Source organism: Sebastes umbrosus, chromosome 21 (genome assembly GCF_015220745.1).
Source record: "Sebastes umbrosus isolate fSebUmb1 chromosome 21, fSebUmb1.pri, whole genome shotgun sequence".
NCBI classification, from domain to species: Eukaryota; Metazoa; Chordata; class Actinopteri; order Perciformes; family Sebastidae; genus Sebastes; species Sebastes umbrosus.
Window position 1 is genome coordinate 18,611,996 of NC_051289.1, and position 21,159 is coordinate 18,633,154.

A 21,159-nucleotide genomic window follows, 5' to 3' on the forward strand; every position below is an offset into this window, starting at 1 on the left:
TACAGTATACACTGTTTATTTGAATGAAAATGTATGAATTCTCTATGATATGTTTCATTTTTATTATTTTTATATCCCAAAAGATTCACATTATCAGTCCTTAAAACCTCAAAACAAAATACTGAAACCAGCAGTGCTCATGTGTGTGTCACTTCCCCCCTCACACCAACAGAGTGTGCTTTTATACAAATATGCTAACACACAATGAAAAGCGATGTGATTAAATCACAGTGCAGACGCTCATCTCATACATTATTCTGCAATAATGTAAACTTGGACTTTTATTGCCTGAGGCTAATTCCAGTCCCTCTATATAGTCTGAGAGAGATTATAAACCAGAAGACTCGCTGTGTTCCTGGATCATCCGAGCACTAAATCATTCATGATCCTGCTGGATGGTGAAACTCTCTGCTGGGGTTGCTAGATAGAGCTCTGCTGATGAGAGGAGGACGCATCTTCGCATGTTTATCCTACACATTTTAATGATGGTTTTAAAAATAGGATAATGAAAAACCAAAGGAGTCATGAGGAGGTGCAGAAGTCTGGTTTTCTCTCAGAACACTTGAATTACAATATGCTGAAAGGTTATTATGGGATTTTTTGCCCAATGATGCCAAAAATATTCTGCTTACTGAAGCTTTAAAGGTCCCATATTGTCAAAAGTGAGATTTTCATGTCTCTTATATTATAAAGCAGGTTTAAGTGATATATAAATACTGTGAAAGTATCAAAACACTCAATCCATGGAGAAATATACACAGCCCGTATTCTGAAACTGTGCATTTGAAACAAGCTGTTAGGATTTCTGTCCATTTGTGATGTCACAAATCTACAATATGTAGACCATTTCACAGTTTTAAACGTAAACATACTAAATGTGTCCCAGTTTATTTCCTGTTGCAGTGTATGTGAATGACATCAGCTGACAGGATGTAAACATGGACCCAAGCTGTTTCCTAGCAACGCAATTCCATTGAAATGCGCTAAAACGGAGCGTTTCAGACAGAAGGTGAATACAGGTATATTCAGACAGACCATATGAGAAAAATAATGTGATTTATGAACATTAATGCATGTAAACATGTTGTAGTAGAAACACAAATACAAACATGAACCTGAAAATGAGCATGATATGTCCCCTTTAAGCGAAAGTGACATTTAAACAGGGGATCCCCTGGAACTCTGTGAAAACCCCCTGGGTGTCCGAGGACCAGAGGTTGGGAACCCCGGACAGACAGTGAGGTGCTGAACCCGAAGGGGGGCAGGCCTGCCGCGGGGATCTGGACGCCGTCTATCAGCGCTGACAGACGGGCGTCTGCTGGTTAAAGACCACAACTGAGTCAAGCTGAACGGAAACACACCGACTAGAACCGGATGCTACTGGAATCAGCCTTCAAAATAAAACGAACTAGTGCCCAAATAAGATCACATTATATTTGACATCATTTGATCACATTATGGAGACAAAAACCCTGCACTGGTATAGCTTTAAAATGTATTATAGTCAAAGCTGTAGACACATTTTAAGTCACCAGGCACGTGTGTTTAGACTCAGTCTGGGTATTTGACTGTAATTCTTGTAGTGATTTGTAATTTCAGCCAGTTTACCCAACATGCATGAATTGACAATCTGGAGAGATTTCAGTTTATAAACAGCGGATATATATATATATATATATATATGTAATATTTACTTGGGTATGTTGGATTTTCATTTTGAGGCATTCTCATGCTTTCATTGAATTGAAAACTATAATCATTACTATCAATAGACCGCACCACCAAACACATTAAAACTGCAGAAGGTAGAATTGGAGCAAATATGATTAAAAAAAGTTATTTTTACGAAATGGTCACTGGTCAATGGTATATCCTGACAGTAGTGCATGAGACAGGTTATCTGAAAAAAAATCATGTGCCTCTGTGTCCTCCGGTGTCCTCCGGTGTCCTCCGGTGTCCTATGGGGCTCCTAGCGGCATCTGCAAGATTTCACAGACCGGAGGAAAAACAAGCAGTAAGAGCTGATCTGAGGTCTGCTGTCCAGCTGCCGTCTATGAGAGCCAGCTGTCAATCACTTGCGAGCTCTGACCAAATGGTCAAACTAGGCACCGCTGATCAAATATGGATCAATATTATGTCACGTTAATGCCTATTTCCTCAAATGTTTTCAGAATCATCTTGTATTGCACGGTTTAGCTGTAAAATGAGAAATCTGGTGAAGGAACGCCAAGTTCTGGTCACATGACCGGAGCACAGCCAATAGGAGCGCTCTCTCTCTCTCGATGAAATGACCTGTGATTGGTCAAAGTCTCCCGTCACGGGCTAGATGTTTTAAAGCCTGAAAACAGAGCCATGAGGAGGTGCAGAAGTCTAGTTATCTCTCAGAACACTTGAATTACAATATGCTGAAAGGTTATTATGGAATTTTTGCCCAATGATGCCAAACATATACTGCCTACTGCAGGTTTAATACTGTAGCCTATTGGGGAAAATAATAACCAAAGTGTCATCCTAAAATAACATAATTGAAAAGAAATAATTTAATTTAATACACAGTTATTTTATTAATTAGTTCCAGATGCTTTGCTTTAATTCCAACATCACAGATATCAAAACATGCAAGCCAACTTTATTTTGAAGGCTGTGACCGGATATGCAGCGTGTTGCTTAGCGACGCTTGACCGCCTGCAGAGAGGCGGGGGATTGAACAGAGACTGACTGACTGGAGGTCTGGAGGTCTGCTGCTGCGGAGGAATAAAGTCAGAGCCTCCGACAGTGAAATAGGTGGGGAAAGTTGCTGCTAACTAGCTGTACGGTGGACGCGGAACACGGAGACTCAACACTGGAGCTCTTAAAGGTCAGTAGTATTGAGTTATGTGTGTGCGGGGGTCTGTTGTTCCCCTCGGTCGGCCGGTCAGCGAGCTGCTTCTGTCGGACCACTTTGTTGCTATGCACGCTCCGCGGAGCTGAGAGGCTCCAGGCAACCTGCGGTGCTTTCTGTCCGAGAATGAAGCCTCTGGAAACGGTCACATAAACGACTCCCACCGGTAATATATAACCCATATATGAACATTTTTCTTTTTTCTTCTTCTTCTTTTAGCTCGGGTTTGTTTTATCTGATACCTTCCACGTGATAGCATCAGTCTGTGTGACACTCAACCCTGGTGAGCTGGTTTTCTCAGCGGTGTGTTTGGCTTGTTTGTATCCGCTCAGGGGGCGCGTTCTCCGGCAAGGCACGTCGCTGCCCTGCCCCTCGCTTCTGGAAGTCCTTGGTGATGTCGAGTCCGAGTCCTTTGTTATGATTGCACATGGATTAAACTCCCTTTGTGTTGTATTTCTGCGGTCTGTGTGGGGGGCTTGAAGGGGACCCTGCCACCCCCCACCTATGCACCCCCAATCCCTCACCACCACCACCAACACCCTGCACGGTTTATACACCCAAGCATGCTTGTTTTCAGGGCTTTTTTCAGTGCATACTTGCAAAAAGAGCTGTTTTCATGCAATGCATGTCCATATGCAGCAGATAACCCGCATAGATGGAGTGAACATGCTGCAGCAGCACATGTTGTTGGAGTGATGCTGCTCGGCCACATCTGTTTTGAATGAAGCACATGCAGGGGACAAAGAGCAGTCCGAGTCTTTCAGGGTGTTTTGCTGCTTCAGTGGCTGCTGGTCTGCAGATGTATGCAGCAGACAAAAGCACAGGTCGTGATCTCCGTGTTGATGCATGCATACCTTCGTTTTCTGCCAGCCACACTCCTGACTGAGTGCTAGTATTGAGTGCTAAGTTGCAGTCCTTTTTTTACCATGATGTCATTTTTTTTTTTACACAAGTGTGTTATTAACTAAATGACACTTGTTCCTGTCATACAGGTGCATTTCAGTACAGTGGCTTGTTAGTGAAGTGGCTCAAATGTTGTTTCATTAAAGCTGCAGTAGGCAGAATGTTTTTGGCATCAACAAATCCATAATAACCTTTCAGCATATTGTAATGCAAGTAGTCTGAGAGAAAACTAGACTTCTGCACCTCCTCATGACTCTGTTTTCAGACTTTAAAAAAATCTAGCTTGCGACAGCAGACTTTGTCCAATCACAGGTAATTTCAGAGAGAGAGAGAGCATTCCTATTGGCTGCTCATTCAACGGAGGCAGCTGTCAGTCACTCGCAAACTCCGATCAAACGGTCAAACTAGGCAGCACTGATCAAATATGAGTCAATATTCTGTTACTGTAATGCCTGTTTCTTGTGTAAAATGTTTTCAGAAACATCTTGTAGTGTACTGTTTAGCTGTAAAATGATAATATTTGCTACGGCTGGTGGGCGGTGCTTGATATTTCCTCAACAGATCTCAACACGGTCGCCGGGTCACAAACTTTCTCATTTTACAGCTAATCAGTACACTACAAGATGTTTCTGAAAACATTTGAGGAGAGATATAGGCAATACAGTAACAGAATATTGATTCATATTTGATCATCGCTGCCTAGTTTGACCGTTTGATCGGAGTTCGTGAGTGATTGACAGCTGCTCAGAGACGACAAGGCTCCAGCTCGGCTCTGATTGGTTGTTTTCCTCCGGTCTGTGAAATCTTGCAGATGCCATTAGGAGCACTGGAGGACACAGGCACATCATTTTTTTCAGATTACCTGTCTCATGCACTACTGTCAGGATATAGTGACCGTTTTATAAAAATAACTTTTTTTAATCTTATTTGCTGCTTTATTTATACCACAGAAGTCACCAGTACATTCTTTCCCAGGGAACCACTTCTGTCATCAGAAATTGTTGTTATTCGTTGCGTTTTTTTTTTATAGAATTACACATCTGTCTACAGATAAAATAGCATCACATCTGGAAACAACATCAGCACCAAAATCTACATAATCAATGTCATGAAAGATCAGAGGAAGTACTGAAGTTTTAAAAAGCTGTTAAATTAATTTAAAGGGACAGTGTGTAGGATTTGGCGACAAATATTGGTGTGGTTGCAGATTGCAACCAACTGAGTACCCCTCCGCTCACTCCCCCCTCTCCAAGACTGCTGTAACGTGAGCCACCGAGTGCAAAACCGTGGTGATGCCATTGGCCTCCCTCAGAGGCCATCCTTACCATAATAACACTACTTTAGGAGCAACGTCAGTCAGACGGCGGCTGGCGGTACCACGGTTTAGCACTCTGTGACTCACGTTAGCGCAGTTTCACAAGCGTGTTGGAAAACTACGGTGGCCTTCAGGTAACGTAAGAACGCGAAAGGCTCTCTCTAGAGCCAGTGTTTGGTTTGTCCGTTCTGGGCTACTGTAGAAACATGGCGGAGCAACATGGCGGACTCCCTGAAGAGGACCCGCCATCCCGGTGTAGATATGAAGGGCTCATTCTAAGCTAATGAAAACACAACGATTCTTAGTTTCAGGTGATTATACACTGAATATTATATTCAATTTCTGCTAATAGATCCCCTGAAATGTCACACGCTGTTCCTTTAAGCCTTTAATAGTTATGTTAAACTAATAATCTCTGGCTACAACATCATGAAGTTCATCCTGATCAAACATAGCTATCATAAGGCATACTGTTATTGTCACACTGGGCCTCACTTTGAAAACTACTGATTGATTCCTAAATGGTAAAAAAAGGGGACAATGTGGCTTTGTTCACTATATAGACAGATGGACAATAGTTCAGTCACTGCTGTGCCAACCTGTTTCTAAACATTAGCAGCATCCTTTGAACCTCCGCAGAGCAACAAGTTGGCCAGCGCACTCCTCTGAGACTTCACTTTACTCTTGACACCATGCGGTGATTCCATTGCTGCATGTTTACTCCCTCGTGTCCTCTGGCAGAACTCTGAGACACCACAGCAGTTGAGAAAGAGAGGAGGGGGGGGAGCGGAGTTGTAAATTTCTTGCCGTTTTGTGCCTGAGGAGCCCGTTTTAATTTATGGGTAACAGTAAGTTTTAGTGTAGTGACTCAGTTGTGGGCCTCTGCAGAGGTGAGTGATGTCATGCTTGATCTCCAGCCAGCTTCTTCTGTTCTGTCTGCTTTTAAAGGTTTCTCATGGTTTTGATGTGCCTCCAGAAAGACAATGAAAGTTACTCCACATCTGATCACTTCAGTTTCATGTGTTTGCTTTTTCTGGCTCCCCGGTTTAACAACAAGCTCTTTGACATTGTGTGGGAAGTGGTTTTGGTTGTACTGGTGTATATTTGGGAGACTTAAAGGGGATGTAAGAATCAGAATTTGCTCGTTTTAACAGTGACGCCTGTCACTGTCAACGACAGTCAGCGTCCTGGTGCTCGCACTAACGACACACATAAGACTGAACGTGATTGACAGGCATCATATTAAATAATGTTAGTAACATTAGCCAGCTAAAAGCACAATATCACTATAGAATTCACCTGCTTGGCAGTAATGTTAGCTGACCAGACGAAGGGCCCTCCATGAATCGACGTTGATCCTAGCGTTAACTTTCCCTGCTTCAGCCTCCCGACCGTGGTCAGAAGGCACAGGGGAGACGCCGTAGTTTTGGTCTCCTGGGCCGGAGATGATAACGTTTCTCGCTCCGTAGTTAACCCCCGTCACTCCACTCAGCAGCAGGGAAACGAGACGCAGGAAACCTCTGTTGGTTTGGAGGAGATGCAGCATTTATTTCTGCACAAACAGCAACTTCCACTGTACATTCACTTGATATTTTCAAAGCTAAACTAACTCTCTTCTGCTCCGCTGCTCGCTCGTTTTCTCAACTATCTCTCTCTTGCTTCACCATTCACTTCCCACGTGCACACACACTCCCACAACACTAGTTTTCCCCCAGCGTCGGTCACATTCCTGTTTTGCATGACGGCTTCACTAGATTTTTTTTTTTGTGCTTCCGTGGAGTTTGTGTTGGCGTCTGAGTTGTGATGGGGGCTGGTGGTTTGTTGGCGTTGGCGGACTCCTTTTCTAGCCGAACATTAGCTATGCTTGCACACTGTTAGCTCTGTAGTGGAGCTGAAAATAAAGGCACTCGCGAGCGCGCATGACGTCACATCCATTGGATTTTCCCGGAAAAACGGGCCCGGGTTCTTCCCATTAAAAGCAGTTTACGGGCAGAAAGATGAAACCCAGAAAGTTGCAGAGGGATTTTTTAGGTTAGGTTACAACCTGTTAACACATTGGCAATAAAAAACAATCAAAACATGTTTAACATGTTTATACTAGGGCTGTCAATCGATTCAAATATTAAATCGCGATTAATGTCCATAGTTAATTGCAAATTAAGCACACATTTTTATCTCTTCAAAATATACCTTAAAGGGAGATTTGTCAAGTATTTAATACTCTTATCAACATGGGAGTGGACAAATATGCTGCTTCATGCAAATGTATGTATATATGTATTATTGGAAATCAATTAACAACACAAAACAATGATCAATATTGTCCAGAAACCCTCACAGGTACTGCATTTAACATAAAAAAATATGCTCAAATCATAACATGGCAACCTGCAGCCAAACAGGCAACAACAGCTGTCAGTGTGTCAGTGTGCTGACTTGACTAGGACTTGCCCCAAACTGCATGTGATTATCATAAAGTGGGCATGTCTGTAAAGGGGAGACTTGTGGGTACCCATAGAACCCATTTTCATTCACATATCTTGAGGTCAGAGGTCAAGGGACCCCTTTGAAAATGGCCATGCCAGTTTTTCCTTGCCAAAATGTATTGCAAGTTTGTAGTGTTATTTAGCCACTTTTGCCACGAGCTAGTATGACATGGTTGGTACCAATGGATTTCTCAGATTTTGTAGTTCGTAGTGATGCCAGTATCTTCACTCTAGCTTTAAAACTGAGTCTGTTATAACCTAAAAATCACTTTGACAGCCCTAGTTTATACGTGTGAAAACGTACATACGGTCCCTTTTAATCTTTTGGATAAGTGTTTCCAACTTCAGATGCTAATGGTATGAAGAGGACAGTTGCTGGTAATCCAATAGATAAAGTTATCTTTGGACAAACTAATAGCGTGACATTCTCTCACTCTCCGCCGCCGTCATGTTACAGGTTTTTATCCTTTATCTGAGAATGCAGCAGCTCTGTGAAGATAGCGTGAGGCGGAGGTCAGGACGGTAGCTGCTGTCATGCATCATCAGTGATAGTACGGTAATCATGTGCGTGACTCCAAGCTCTGACAGACTCCTGACTCCGTCTCTGGCACCTCTGGTGATGGTGTGAACTATAGGTTGTGTGTGTGTGTGTGTGTGTGTGGCGTTAGAGGCGGGGTTACGTGAGGATGTGTGATTCTGATACACACACTTTAAAACAGAGACAGTGACTGTTCTTTGAGAGACACTCATTCATAAAGGCTTGGACGTGTGTGTGTGTGTGTGTGTGTGTGTGTGTGTGTGTGTGTGTGTTGACATCATGGCTGAAGCTTGTATTGGGACAGGCCTGGACCGGGCTGCTGCTGGCATGATGCAACACTGTGTGTGTGCGTGTGTATGCTTCATGGTGTTGAAACAGATAAAACAGAATCTGTTTAAGCCCGTTATGAACATGCAGCTCATCTCTCATGGGCTCCCACTCCGGCCCAGACGGCTCTCACCACCGTAAATCTATTCTGGGTGAGTCTGAGCTTCAGAGAGTGTGTACATATTCCTTTACATAAGGATGGGCCCCCTTATAGATTCAGCGGCGTGTTCTCACGCCTCCCTAAAAGCACCTGCTTTTACCGCCTGCACTTCCAGGATGTCAGTCTACGGCGGCTGCTATTTCAGGGAGGAAGAGGGAGAATTCGATATGAGGGGGAGTCGCGGCTCGCTCGGTGGCAGCTCCTCTGCTATGGGAGCGCCCCGGTATTTATTTAGGTTAACCGACGAAGGGAGACTCTCTGACAGACGGATCGATGACATCCCAAAACAAAACCCTGCAGGACTAGCGAGGGCCCAGCTGTCCTCTGACTCACACATTGCGTATAATATATATATATCGGGAAGATCACCCTGAGCTTTTTAAAGGTTTCTGACTGTGTCTTGTAGCTGTATTAATGAGTGATGATGCCAAACTCTATGAAACATTTTTATTTTTGGATCCCGTCTCCGAGGGAATGTAAGCTCCAGGGAGTCTTTGTAGTCGCATGCAGGATCTCGGGGTCATGTTGTCATCAGGTTTAGATCCGCAAAGGGAGATCAGGTTACCGGGCTGGATATCCTTAGCTGTGGTATCGGTTACCGGAACAATCAGTGTTGAGTCTGTTGTGGGTTTTGATGATCAGAGGGAGGAGTGTGGTGTTCTTTACTCGACTCACCAATGGAGTATTTCGGTCTGGTAGTAAATCGTCATGTCATAATGTGAGTGTGTTACAGTAGTGGCACTTTGCTGTTGTGGTAATCAGGTGAGTAATGCGGCGGGTTGTGACAGGCTGGGAGATTTGTTGTGTGGTCATGTGTCTGAGCTTGCTAAAAGTTTTTTTAAAAATATAGCTTGTGACAGTTAGCTGAAATAAACCCCCCCCCCGTCCCCTGTCTGTCTTATCTCCTGCAGTCCAGCAGTTCCCCCGGTCAGACATGAGAAGCCCTCCAGGCCTGGGTCGCTGAGCAGCTGAGGTCACAGTTCAAGTGCTTGTTCCGGCAGCCATGGCGGACAGGGAGGGGCCGCCCATCGCTCCGGGCCAGATCTACATCGAGGTGGAGTTCGACTACGAGTACAAGGCCAAAGAGAAGATGGTGGCCATCCGCCAGGGAGAGTGCTACATGCTGGTGAAGAAGACCAACGAGGATTGGTGGCAGGTGAAGAAGGAGGAGGGCATGAAGGCCTTTTACGTGCCGGCGCAGTACGTCAGGGAGGTGCGCCGGGCGCTCATGCCCCCGCAGAAGCCCACGTTGAGGGCCAAGCCCACCGTTTTGGATATCTGCCGCGCGTCCAATGAAAACCTCAACAGACCCCAGCCGGAAATGTCCAGCTTCGGGCGCCCGTCGCCTTCTTCGACGCCGTCGCCATCCTCCGATCGCGTCACGCCGCCGGCTCTGTCCAAGGACGCTAACCAGAACGTGGGGAGCCCCCATCACTGCAAGATGGTAGCCGAACTGGTGCTGCTGCACAACAACAACAACCATCACCACGCCAACAGTTCCACGTTGCCAAGGACACGGGCGGACTCGCCTCCGCTCAAAGTGGGGAACAACCACAACAAAAGTCCGGACAGCGACAAGGCGTCCCCGCCGAGCGAGCTGCCGGGAGATCGGCTGAACAAGCTCCACAACGACTCGGAGTCGGGGGACGAGCTGAGCAGCAGCTCGACGGAACACATGCAGGTGAGGTGCTACTTTATGCTTTTTTAGAAATGGCGTCCTTCAAAGATCTGCTTCATTTGAAGCATTTGGGAGTTTTACTTTTGTGTATTCTTTGATAGTTTAAGAGAATAATCTACGCAAAAGTCAGTCACTATGTCGCAGTCTGTAGGGACACCGAACACAATGCACGGTAGCTCATTTAGTTCTGTCTCCAGACGGGAAGTTTGCACCACTGACTCTCTTGAGCACCATTGGTTTTGTCCCTCTTTGTACCCTTTGTTCTTCCGCTGTCCCTGGTTTATTTCCCACCATGTGCTCTTTTTATTTTTGCTCTCGGGCCGGCTGCAGATATCCGCCCTCGTCGCCATCAGATTCTGTCATATTGGGTGTGCAGAGATTGCACGCTCTTCGCTCGCCGCCTCTTGCCGAGCTGCATTCATTCATCAGCCCCTACGCCGCTCTACCTCCTACAATTTTGTGCCTCATTTGCCAGATTTGACCTAAGCGGCAACAGTTGCAGGTCCTTATTAAAATGCTTCTATTGCCCTTGAAGCATAATTTGTCTGGATTGTACAGATGTGCATTTTTTTTGGAGGGGGGGGGGGTGGCTGGCTGGCTGTTGCATTTGGGTCATTAAAGACTAAACGGTCTGTTCACAGCTCCACTGTTAATGGAGGATTCTATAATTGTTTCTCCAGGTACATTTAATACAAGGAAATGCCAAACACAACTGCTTGGATGTGTAGTTTTGCTTATGCTTTTTAACCCCTTACCATTCCACCCTCTTTTTTTAGAGGGATAGGAGTGGGGTACAGGGGATGTTCCCCCTTATTGTCAATCTAGCTAGAAAAGCCATCCATCCTCTGAATGTCCTAGGTCTCTAGTTTGTGGTTGTAAACTTTCATGAGGCTGTGATTATCCTAGAGGTCACCACAGGTCATTTTTTACACTGAGATCAAGTTTCAAAAAATGGTCTCTCACTACAATGAAATGGCTACTATAGGGACTAACATCAACACACATGAATACAGTTGGACTCATTGGATCCACAAGAGTCTCAGCTTTACAGTGATACCCAATTTATGTAATTCAAGACTGTTTCGGGACCCCTGTATTCAGAAATATTCAATTGCACCATTTTTAGTATAGGCGAAAATAACACATTTATACTGCATTCAGAAAAACTCCATGTTTTTTGCTCTAAAACTCAGCCCGCACACGGCTGTCGGAGTGTTTAGGGGTCAAACTTGTTGATGTCCTTGTACTACAGGAATGTGTGCAACAGCATTATTACACCCAAAACTAATGCTCTGAGGAAGATAATCTCTGCAAGGGGTCTGGTATCTGTATAAAGTGACTAAGCTCTATGCAGGGATCCAAACTTCCTGACACCACTTGACGAAAACCCAAAATAAATTCTCTCCCTCCCCCCCCTGTCCCTGTAGTCCCTAGATTGATAACTCAGGCCTCCTCCCACCTCCATGATATCTGTCTCATCACTGAGCCAGGAGAATGGAAGGATTGGGTGGACGGCTTCAGGAGCTGGGGCTTATCCTCCTTCATCTGCAGCGGAGGTAGATCAAAGTAGAAGAAGGAGGAGATTTAGCAGACAGTGGGAGCCCAAGCGGCGCTGCTCTCCGTGAGCCATTTTTGGGGTGGCTGTATCCAGGCAGGGTCAGCTTGTTTTGAAGGCTCCAAGTGCTGCTTGTGCTCTTTGTTCCACAGGCTGCAGCAGCCTCCTCCTCCACCACCACGGAGCGAACAAAGAGAGACAGGCTTGAATAGAAAGTAGGTCATATCAGCGGAGGATCAGTCTGTAGCCCCCCCAGTCGCCCCGCCGTGGGGACCGCTGCGCGAGTGCGAATGCCATGTGTGATGCGCCCATGTGATGGGGAAGGAAAGTGAGGATGAAAGAGCACAGTTTACAACTTCAGAGCCTCACACACAGGAACGGTTAAATGGTTTGTGGGTCGGAACTGACGTGCCTCAAAAGCCCCCCTATCAAGGCGAGAAAAGGCTTGTTGTCTGTGTTGCTGCTCGCCTTCAACCAACCTTTTTGAATTAATTTCACGCTTGTCAAATCACACGGGGCAAAATAAACACACATTTCACTCTGGGCCATTTCCATTTGCATGGGCAGCTCTTTGTCAGGCTACAGTAGAGCTGGAGGGACGGATAAGGAGCAGACAACAGACAGGAGTCAGCCCAAACTCCCTGTGAAGCTCAGCGCCGTCTGTGGTCGCCGGGGCAGGTGGAACCCACTCCCTTTGCTCTCTGTGATGTTGTGTTAGTTTGTCCTGTTTGGCCTGTTGCCAGGCGAGTGATTGACCCTGCAAAAACCCCAATTCTTTTAACTCTTAACCCTACTTCCACTGCTTCCTGTCGTCGCTCGGGTGCAGACAAGCCGGGCCTGTGAGACTGAGAGACTGAGAGCGTTTCTTTTTTCCAGTTGTAACTGTAAGACTCAAACACTGAGAGGTGGGCGGCTGCTCTGCAGGTGCACTGGACTGCAAAACAATTAGTCCAGTGAACAATAATTATAGGGCTCATAATAGCACGGTGTATTGATGAAAATGCATCAGTAACAGTTTTCGAAGTGAGAACTATCTATTAATAACAAAAGGCAGGATGATGTCAGAATGTTGAAAGCTCCCTACACAAAACTAATTGTGACAATAAACTGAACATGATGCATAAAATCTTGGCACCATAACTAGATAAAATAAAGATGCTGTTTCATGTCGCTCTAGTGCTTCCTTGCCATTTCCCTATTTCAATTCTAAATCAGGAAACGATCGATAATTGGCTTCTGATCTCCTTCGTGCATAAGAAGGAATGTCCAGCTGTATTCAAGAAATGTAATCTCACTCAACTATAAACCAGCACAAAAATCCTAATTACCACTATAAGCCACCATGTTCTGAACACACACATTACATTACAAACACTAACAAAAGTAACATTTGCATTTTGGAGCTAGGGATGTGAAGGTGAGGAAAATTTCCAACTGGCTAATAAACTTGTGACCAACACCATTGTTACCGATTACACCGGGCATTTTACAAGAAAAGATGACGCTCAATATATGTAGCACGCTTACTTTGATCTTTACCGCATGTTTCCACCCGGCGATGCTGTGCTGCCACTCACACCGGCTGTGACAGCTCCGTCCTCCTCGCGGCGATTACCTCATTAACGTTATAGTTCTCTTATAGCATAGGGTTTAAATCTGAAATATTGCCAAATAGGCGCGTTTGCTTTTCGCTTTGACACCAAATCCTCCGCCATCTCTCGTGTGTGTGAAATATGACTCCTGCTGCTCTGAGCTGAGACTCTGTGTGGAGCAGATGCATTCACTTTCGGTTTGTAGCGTCCGTCGTCCGCCTATCTGTTGATAACACACCAGTGATATGCCAAAATTAACTAAATGGGTTTTATTTCTGTAAAAAAAAAAGAAGCAAAACAACGGTTGGGGCGGTGGGTACGTAATGTAATAATGTAATGTAACAACTCAGTCCAGCACTCGGGACTAGGCAGGCATGATGGTAAATGTGGGCCGTCCCTTTCGCTACGTTACTCCAAACTCTTCTACTCATACTTGGTTTAACGTTAAGTCACTGCATCTCCCGACAGAACAACACCACGGTTGAATTTCAGCCTACATGCACGCATTTTTCTGCTCAACATTGTTGAATCAGAGCAGTTGATAGTAACACCAAGCTAGCGGGACTGCAGAGGGCCGTCTCTCAGCGGCTCTGACATGACAGTAAATGACAGCAAAACCGTATTTCTTTTATAGATTTCAGCACACTTGTAATGCGCTGCATAAGGATTTATGTACTGTGATGGGTCACACAGATACTGGTATTGAAAAGATACAGCTTTTTATATTGTAGACTGCTGTAGTCTAATTTTTTAAAACACTTTCTAAATAAAAAGGGAGTTCAGCTCTCTTTTTAAAGAAGAATTTGATAGTGTAAATGACAGTTGTCAGGGCATAAAACCGATGATCTGTTGATCTTTCCGAATCAAGACTTCATAGTCTAACAATGGCATGTTTAAATCAAATCAATTTGTGGCCTTAAAGTCAAATCGAATCGTGACACCCCTATTGTTAATCATCCACCAAAACGGTTCACCTTCAGCATCCCCTCCACAAACATCTATAGGGCCTTCCCTCCCGTACACATCCACTCTGTGAAGGAGAGTCGGAGCTGCTGGATGAACGGGCGGACGGCTAGATGGATGTATCTGTTAGAAGGATTTGTCGCCGACATGCCTCCGCTCCGAGTGCCAGCTGGCCACCTCCTAATTGATTAGATTTGATCTCGGGGTGACGATTAACGCCTCTGTGTCTCTCCATGCTTTCCGTATGTAATTTGCTTATCTCTGGGGCTCAGCAGAGCGAGACGGTCCACTCCAGCCCCTCCCACCCCCCACCCCCCACCACCCTCCCGCCTCCTCAGCATCTTGACGGGCTGCTTGGGTTTGTGGTCACACAGCCGTCCTCCTGAATCCTACTTAGTTACCAAGCCCTCCCCCTCCCTCTAAAAGTACAGCTCCTATGCTCTTAAGGGATTGGCAAAATAAACCTCTTTTCCTCACTTCTCAAGAACCTCACAATGGTGTTTATTTTCTTTAAAGAATGTGGCAAACCATATGATTTAAAAGCCTGTTTTTCACTTAGATTTCTCTACCTCTGCTCTGTTTTTAAGACACTGCCCTGTTTTAAAATTCAACGGCAAAACATGACCACACAGCCTCAATCGCCACGAAGAAAGTTATTCTGGAGTCTGGTTTATTTTGGAACACTTTTTACTCACATCTCTTCTTAAGAACGGGGGAGACTCGTCCTACTGATGGGAAACGTCTCCTTTTTCTCTCCAGAGCGCAGCGACTTAATGAGCGGATGGCGGCTGCTCTGTGGGATTGTGTGAGAGGCCAGATTGTTGTTTTCTGTCTCTGAGATGTGTCACCGAGGGGAAGATGTGGTGGCCCTGGATGTGTTTGTGTCTGTGGCTTTGCACCGTGGAGCCAGCGGGCTGCCCTGTGCTCACTCACTGTCTGATTAGAAGGACCTTGAGAGCCCCCCCCACACACACACACACACTGCCACCCCTGCCTTTGTACCGTTTCACACAATCACACTCCAGACAAGCCTGTTAAGTAACTCCTCGTAGTGTGTAACGTGCATCGCTCCATGTTAATAATAAAACCAGTAATTCTCAGAGATTACAAGCTGGATCAGTCACTCCCCTAAAATAAGCCGCCTTCCTGTACGACATGTCTCGTTTCACAGAAATGTCCTCGAAGGTCCGCCTTAAAACTGCAGGAGGCCGAATGTTGTTTGGCATCATCGGGCAAAAATTCCACAATAACCTTTCAGTATATTGTAATTCAAGTGTTCTGAGAGAAACTTCTGCACCTCCTCATGGCTCTGTTTTCAGGCTTTAGAAAATCTAGCTCGTGATGGGAGACTTTGGCCAATCACAGGTAATTTCAGAGAGAGAGAGAGCGTTCCTATTGGCTGTTCATTCAGCGGAGGCAGCTGTCAATCACTCGCAAACTCCGAACAAACAGTACAACTAGGCAGCGCTGATCAAATATGAATTAATATTCTGTTACTGTAATGCCTATTTCTCTCCTCACATGTTTTCAGAAACATCTTGCAGTGTACTGTTTAGCTGTAAAATGAGATAGTTTGCTCCGGCTGGTGGGCGGTGCTTGGTAGTTCCTCAACTGATCTCAAAACATGGCTGCCGTGTCACAAACTTTCTCATTTTACAGGTAAACAGTACACTACAAGATACATAGAAATAGGCATTACAGTAACAGAATATTGATTCATATTTGATCAGCGCTGCCTAGTTTGACCGTTTGATCGGAGATCGCGAGTGATTGACAGCTGCTTAGAGACGGCAAGGCTCCAGCTCAGCTTTAATTGGTTGTTTTCCTCCGGTCTGTGAAATCTTGCAGATGCCATTAGGAGCATCGAAGGACACCGGAGGTCACAGAGGCACATGATTTTTTTCAGATTACCTGTCTCATGCGCTACTGTCAGGATATAGTATATAAAATAACTTTTTTTTTAATCATATTTGCTCCAATCTGCCTACTGCAGCTTTAATAATGAAACCAGGGATCAGGCACTCCCCTAAAATAAGCTGCCTTCCTGCTTGACATGTCTCCTTTCACAAAAAATGTCCTCGAAAGTCTTCTTTAAGGATGCCTACGGTCACAATGACATTAGTGGCTTGAAAACAAAAAGAAACAAGCTGAGTAGAGGCCAGAGTGTGTCTGCCTTCAACCTACTGTGTGGTCTTCCTGCTAGCTGGCGATGCCTGAAGGAAGAGGAGGAGGAGGAGGAAGAGGAGGAGGAGGAGGAGGAGGAGGAGGAGGAAGAGGAGGAGGAGGAAGAGGAGGAGGAGGAGGAGGAGGAGGAGGAGGAGGTTGTGGGCGTAGCAAGACAGGGACAAGGCAAGAAAGTGCCAGGGCCCTGGTAGCCCCTGTGGGATGACAGAGACCCGGGTACAGGAGGCCAGACAGATACTGTATGTTTTCATGTTTGGGTGAATCTGGAGATAAGTCGTCGCCTGTGAGCCGTAAAATGACCGGCTCGGCCAGATGAATGACTCGACAGAGCAACATTACAAGGCCACCATTAAAGATGGAGGAGAGCATTAAAAGTGGATGTCTGAGCGTCTGTCGAGATGGATTGTTTCTTTCATCCTGCGCTCGTTGCGTGTTTACCGACTTGTGCAACAGAGCAAAGGCTGAGAATGTGTACCAGGGGGGCTTAGCACTAGTGCATTGAAATAGACTGCTGTTATGTATGCGGGGGTGGCTGGGACTCCGAAGGGCACTTTGAAAAATGCATTCGCTCCTAGAGAGGTTTGATCAATTATACTTGCTGCTATTTAGGTGCAGTGAATTAGATCTTTATTGTCCGGTGGCGGTGACGTGAGTTTTCTCCCACGTGAGGCAGAATGTGTGTATTGTTCATATGTCCAGAGAGCCTTTCTCTCACTCTTGCGGGTCTTGGGAAGCCCTCGGGGGTTCACTGTACAGAAAACGACCTGCTCCTAAACATCCCAACGCCACAATAACCTGCTAATTACATGTTGTGCTAAATGGATTCTTTGCCCGCGGAGTCTAAATTTGCTGCAGCGTTGCTCTTTGCAGCCAGTTTCCAAATAAGCTGAACAACTTTTGAAGTAAGCACAAGAAGGTTCCGTGCTCCCGTTACGTAATGACCTAGTAAATACCACCAAATATGAGTGGAAGCAGTGCCGTAAAGTGCAACCATCTCCTGTCTGCCGTGCCCTGTAATCTGGAGCTGTGCCGAGAGTCTTACTCCCGGACTGGCTGAAAAGGAGGCCCCTGCTTGTTTTCCAGTGCATACTTGACATTCCTTCCTCAGTGCCTACACACACACACACACACACTCGCATACAAGCTAAGTCAATGAAAGTCTGCTTTACCCCTCAAAAGCCTTTCAGTAATTTAATATTAAACTTGAGCAAATTGTGCATCCGCTGTGTTCATGCTTCTCTCTGCTTCTCTGCCTGCCGGCATTCTTTCTACTTCCCTTCTCTCTCCTCTGTCTGGCCCTTTTAGTTTCTCTTCTACTTTTTCCCGTTCGCCCCGTCTCTGTTGCTTCCTCTTCTGCCGTCTCAGCCTCGTATTCCCTCGTCTCCTCACCCCGTCTCTCCTCTTCAACCTTTCCGCTGAATCGTGTTGTCAGATGTGGTCTCAGGAGCAACAGTGAGGAAACCCAGAGTCCAACCTGTGACCACCAATTTTTTTTTTGTTGTCGTCCCCCACATCCCTCCTGATCCACGCCTCTGTGACACCACAAGAGGATTACACCCACACACCCCGATCCGGGGGCTGAGCCCTCAAGACAACCACAAGAGCTGATGTTGACAAATCAGGCTCAGGGGTTACAGGAGAATCACGTCTGTTGTGTAAGGTGCAGGGTTTAACCTTTTAATTCTTTCCATGAAGTGCTGGCTAAGGGTGAGCCGGATAAAATGGTCTACACACATTCTAGTTTTCTAATTGCTTATGTGGAGGTTTAAGGCGTAGATTTCTAAGACCAGTCATTTTAGCAGCCAGTGATGCCAACAAAATGTAATAAAATATTCAGTGTTCACCTCTGTATTTTATTCTTGGCACACAGTGGAAACCCCATTTTGAAACAGATCATCATTTGATACTCCCATCCAATGAAACTGTTGGAGCTGGAGTAGCAGCTACTTATTGCTGCATCGGACAGGTCACATAAATCCCTTCCTAACTGCAATGATTACTTTGGCCGTCTGAAATGTAACTAGTTAGTTGTGGATGACATGATTGTCCTTACTTTGGGCTAATATCTGTCCGATATATCTGTTAAAAGGCTCGGTCACACCAGCATTTATACAGGACCGAAATCATTTAATTTCAATGGAATGTCTGTGATGAGTGGATCAGCTTGTGCAGATTAAAGGTGCCCTGTGGTGTTTTCTAGTAAACAAACAAAACTTATGTTTACATTTAATATCTTTGAGTTGTTGACAAAACAAAGACATTTGAGGACGTCATCTTGGGCTTTTGGAAACACTGATTGACATTTTTCACTATTTTATGCCAGTTTATAGACAAAACAACTAATCGATTAATCGCGAAAATAATCAACAGATTAATCGACAATGAAAATAATCATTAATTGCTGCCCTGTCTCCAAACAGCTGACATGTTTGTTGTTAGCTCCCTCAGCTATGCGGTCTACCGGCGTGCTGCTAACGCATGACATAGTACGTGCACGTGTAATCAGATATAAACAGAATTGAATTGAATAGATCGGCCCCATTGTCACCAATACCTTATCCAGCTATCTGAGTCAGTATCGACCCGATATAATCCTGTCACATAAGTTCTTTGGCTTCTTTGCGGCTCTATCAAGGGTGAGATAATAAATGTAAAAGAATGATCGTTTAGACCAAACTGCAGGAGCGTTATCTAAAGTTCAGTGGAGAGACTGTGATTGGAGGCTTCCCCTCTCTCTCTCTCTCTCCGTTGTAGTCCTCTCTCCGCTCCAGTGTCCATACAGCCGCTCTGCCTGTCAGCCCGTGATGCGGCGTGGCGTTTTGCTCACAGAGCGGATGACGGGGACACATCACCTATTTAATTTGCACACAGTCCCGCTCTCCCCCCTCTCTTCTTCTCCTCACTCCATTGCTCACCGTGCTCTGTTCAGTCCCTCCCCTGTCTCTCTCTGGGCCTGTCTAACCGCTGTAGCTCGCTGCACTGGGACACCATGTACCCAGAGAAGGTAAGAGAACCTCTAGCTGGCCTGCTTTTTCATAGCACACTCATTTATTTCCCCTCTGCTTCCTTCTCTTATCTCTCAGCCAGCCCACCTCCCTGCATCTCTCCCTGTTTGTTTGGGACATTTTTCGGTTCCAGCGTGACTACCTTCCCTTACCACCAGAGCCTCCTTCCTCTTGACATTCAGACTGACAGCACCAACTGTTGTGTTGCACTATTATGTGTTTGATATGGCACACGTGGGCGTTCTTGTGTTGGATTTATTTAGCTAGTAACTTGACCACCCCCCCTGCTGTGTTATCCACAGAGGTCTGTGATGATGCTCCGTGCAGCTCTCAGTGCATAGTTACATAACTGATGCTGGATGTGTACAGAGCCGTTTAAACAGCTGCTAGTCATTTCCCCCTCCAGCGGTCTCCTGCTTTGGATGAACGGACAGGTCAAGCTACGCTAACACTCACCCCTCTGAAGACAGCGTTCATGGTCTGGGGAACTATTTCCCTTTTTAGTATCTCTTACAAAGCTGTCTTTAGATATCGCTTCCCGGGCTTAAAAGTGTTTCTGGCCACGGCTGCGTTATGTTTTTGTGTGGTGTGCCCTGTTTCCGATTTCTCCTATTACATCCGGATCCACCTTGGGGATTGGAGTCAGCAGAGCGCTAAAGTGGAGCGCCGTCACTTCCCCCCCCCACAGTGCTGGGCTTTGTGTTTATTTCCCTCTCCTTTGTTTTCACCCACACTGGTGTTTCACCTGCTTATAGGGACTGACTGAAATTTGAAAGTTGCATCAAATCATGCTTTTAAAGATGCTGAACTCTTTTTGTTTCACATCTTTTCTATCCAAAAACACAGAACTGAACACAAGCACTGTGATAGAGGAGTGACATCAGAGGGGATCCTCCTGTGCAGCTTGTTCTCTATGAAATCAAACTGTAACTGAGTACAGCACCGGGGGGGGGGTGTATCTTTTCTATTCTTTCACCTCCTTATCACCTCATTCATGTGGGGTTTTGTGTGGCTGCTCTTTGACTTGTTGCATTCTGTCGTTTTGTATAACAGCTTGTATCTCTCAGTGATTTAGTGTAATAATTAGGGCTGTCGAGGAAACCCAAAAAGTTTCCGAGGGATTTTTTTTTAGGTTAGGTTACAACCTGTTCACACACTGGCAATAAAAAACAATCAAAACATGTTTTTATACTAGGGCTGTCAATCGATTGAAATATTAAATCGCGATTAATGTCAATAGTTAATTGTAAATGAATCGCACATTTTCATCTGTTTAAAATGCACCTTAAAGGAAGATTTGTTGAGTATTTGATAGTCTTATCAATATGGGAGTGGGCAAAAATATGCTGCTTTATGCAAAGATATGTATATATTTATTATTGGAAATCAATAAACAACACAAAACAACGACAGATATTGTCCAGAAACCCTCACAGGTACTGCATTTATTATAAAAATATGCTCAAATCAAAACATGGCAACATCTGTCAGTGTGTCAGTGTGCTGACTTGACTATGACTTGCCCCAAACTGCATGTGATTATCATAAAGTGGGCATGTCTGTAAAGGGGAG

General features: G+C 45.3%; 1 protein-coding gene across 7 annotated transcripts in view; it reads left to right on the top strand.

Annotated features, from left to right (window-relative positions):
• The first annotated feature begins 2,674 nt into the window (after positions 1-2,674).
• arhgap12b (Rho GTPase activating protein 12b) overlaps positions 2,675-21,159 on the top strand; it is a 72,154-nt gene continuing 53,669 nt past the window's right edge. For 3 of the 7 annotated variants that reach the window (XM_037756802.1, XM_037756804.1, XM_037756806.1), the window contains exons 1-2: positions 2,675-2,857; positions 9,522-10,291. In XM_037756802.1, the coding sequence (XP_037612730.1) occupies positions 9,614-10,291 (678 nt within the window). In that variant the 5' untranslated portion in view covers positions 2,675-2,857; positions 9,522-9,613. Of the gene's footprint in view, positions 2,858-2,912; positions 3,048-9,521; positions 10,292-21,159 lie in introns of those variants that run through there. The other 4 variants (XM_037756807.1, XM_037756809.1, XM_037756808.1 and 1 more) reach the window with 3 other exon arrangements.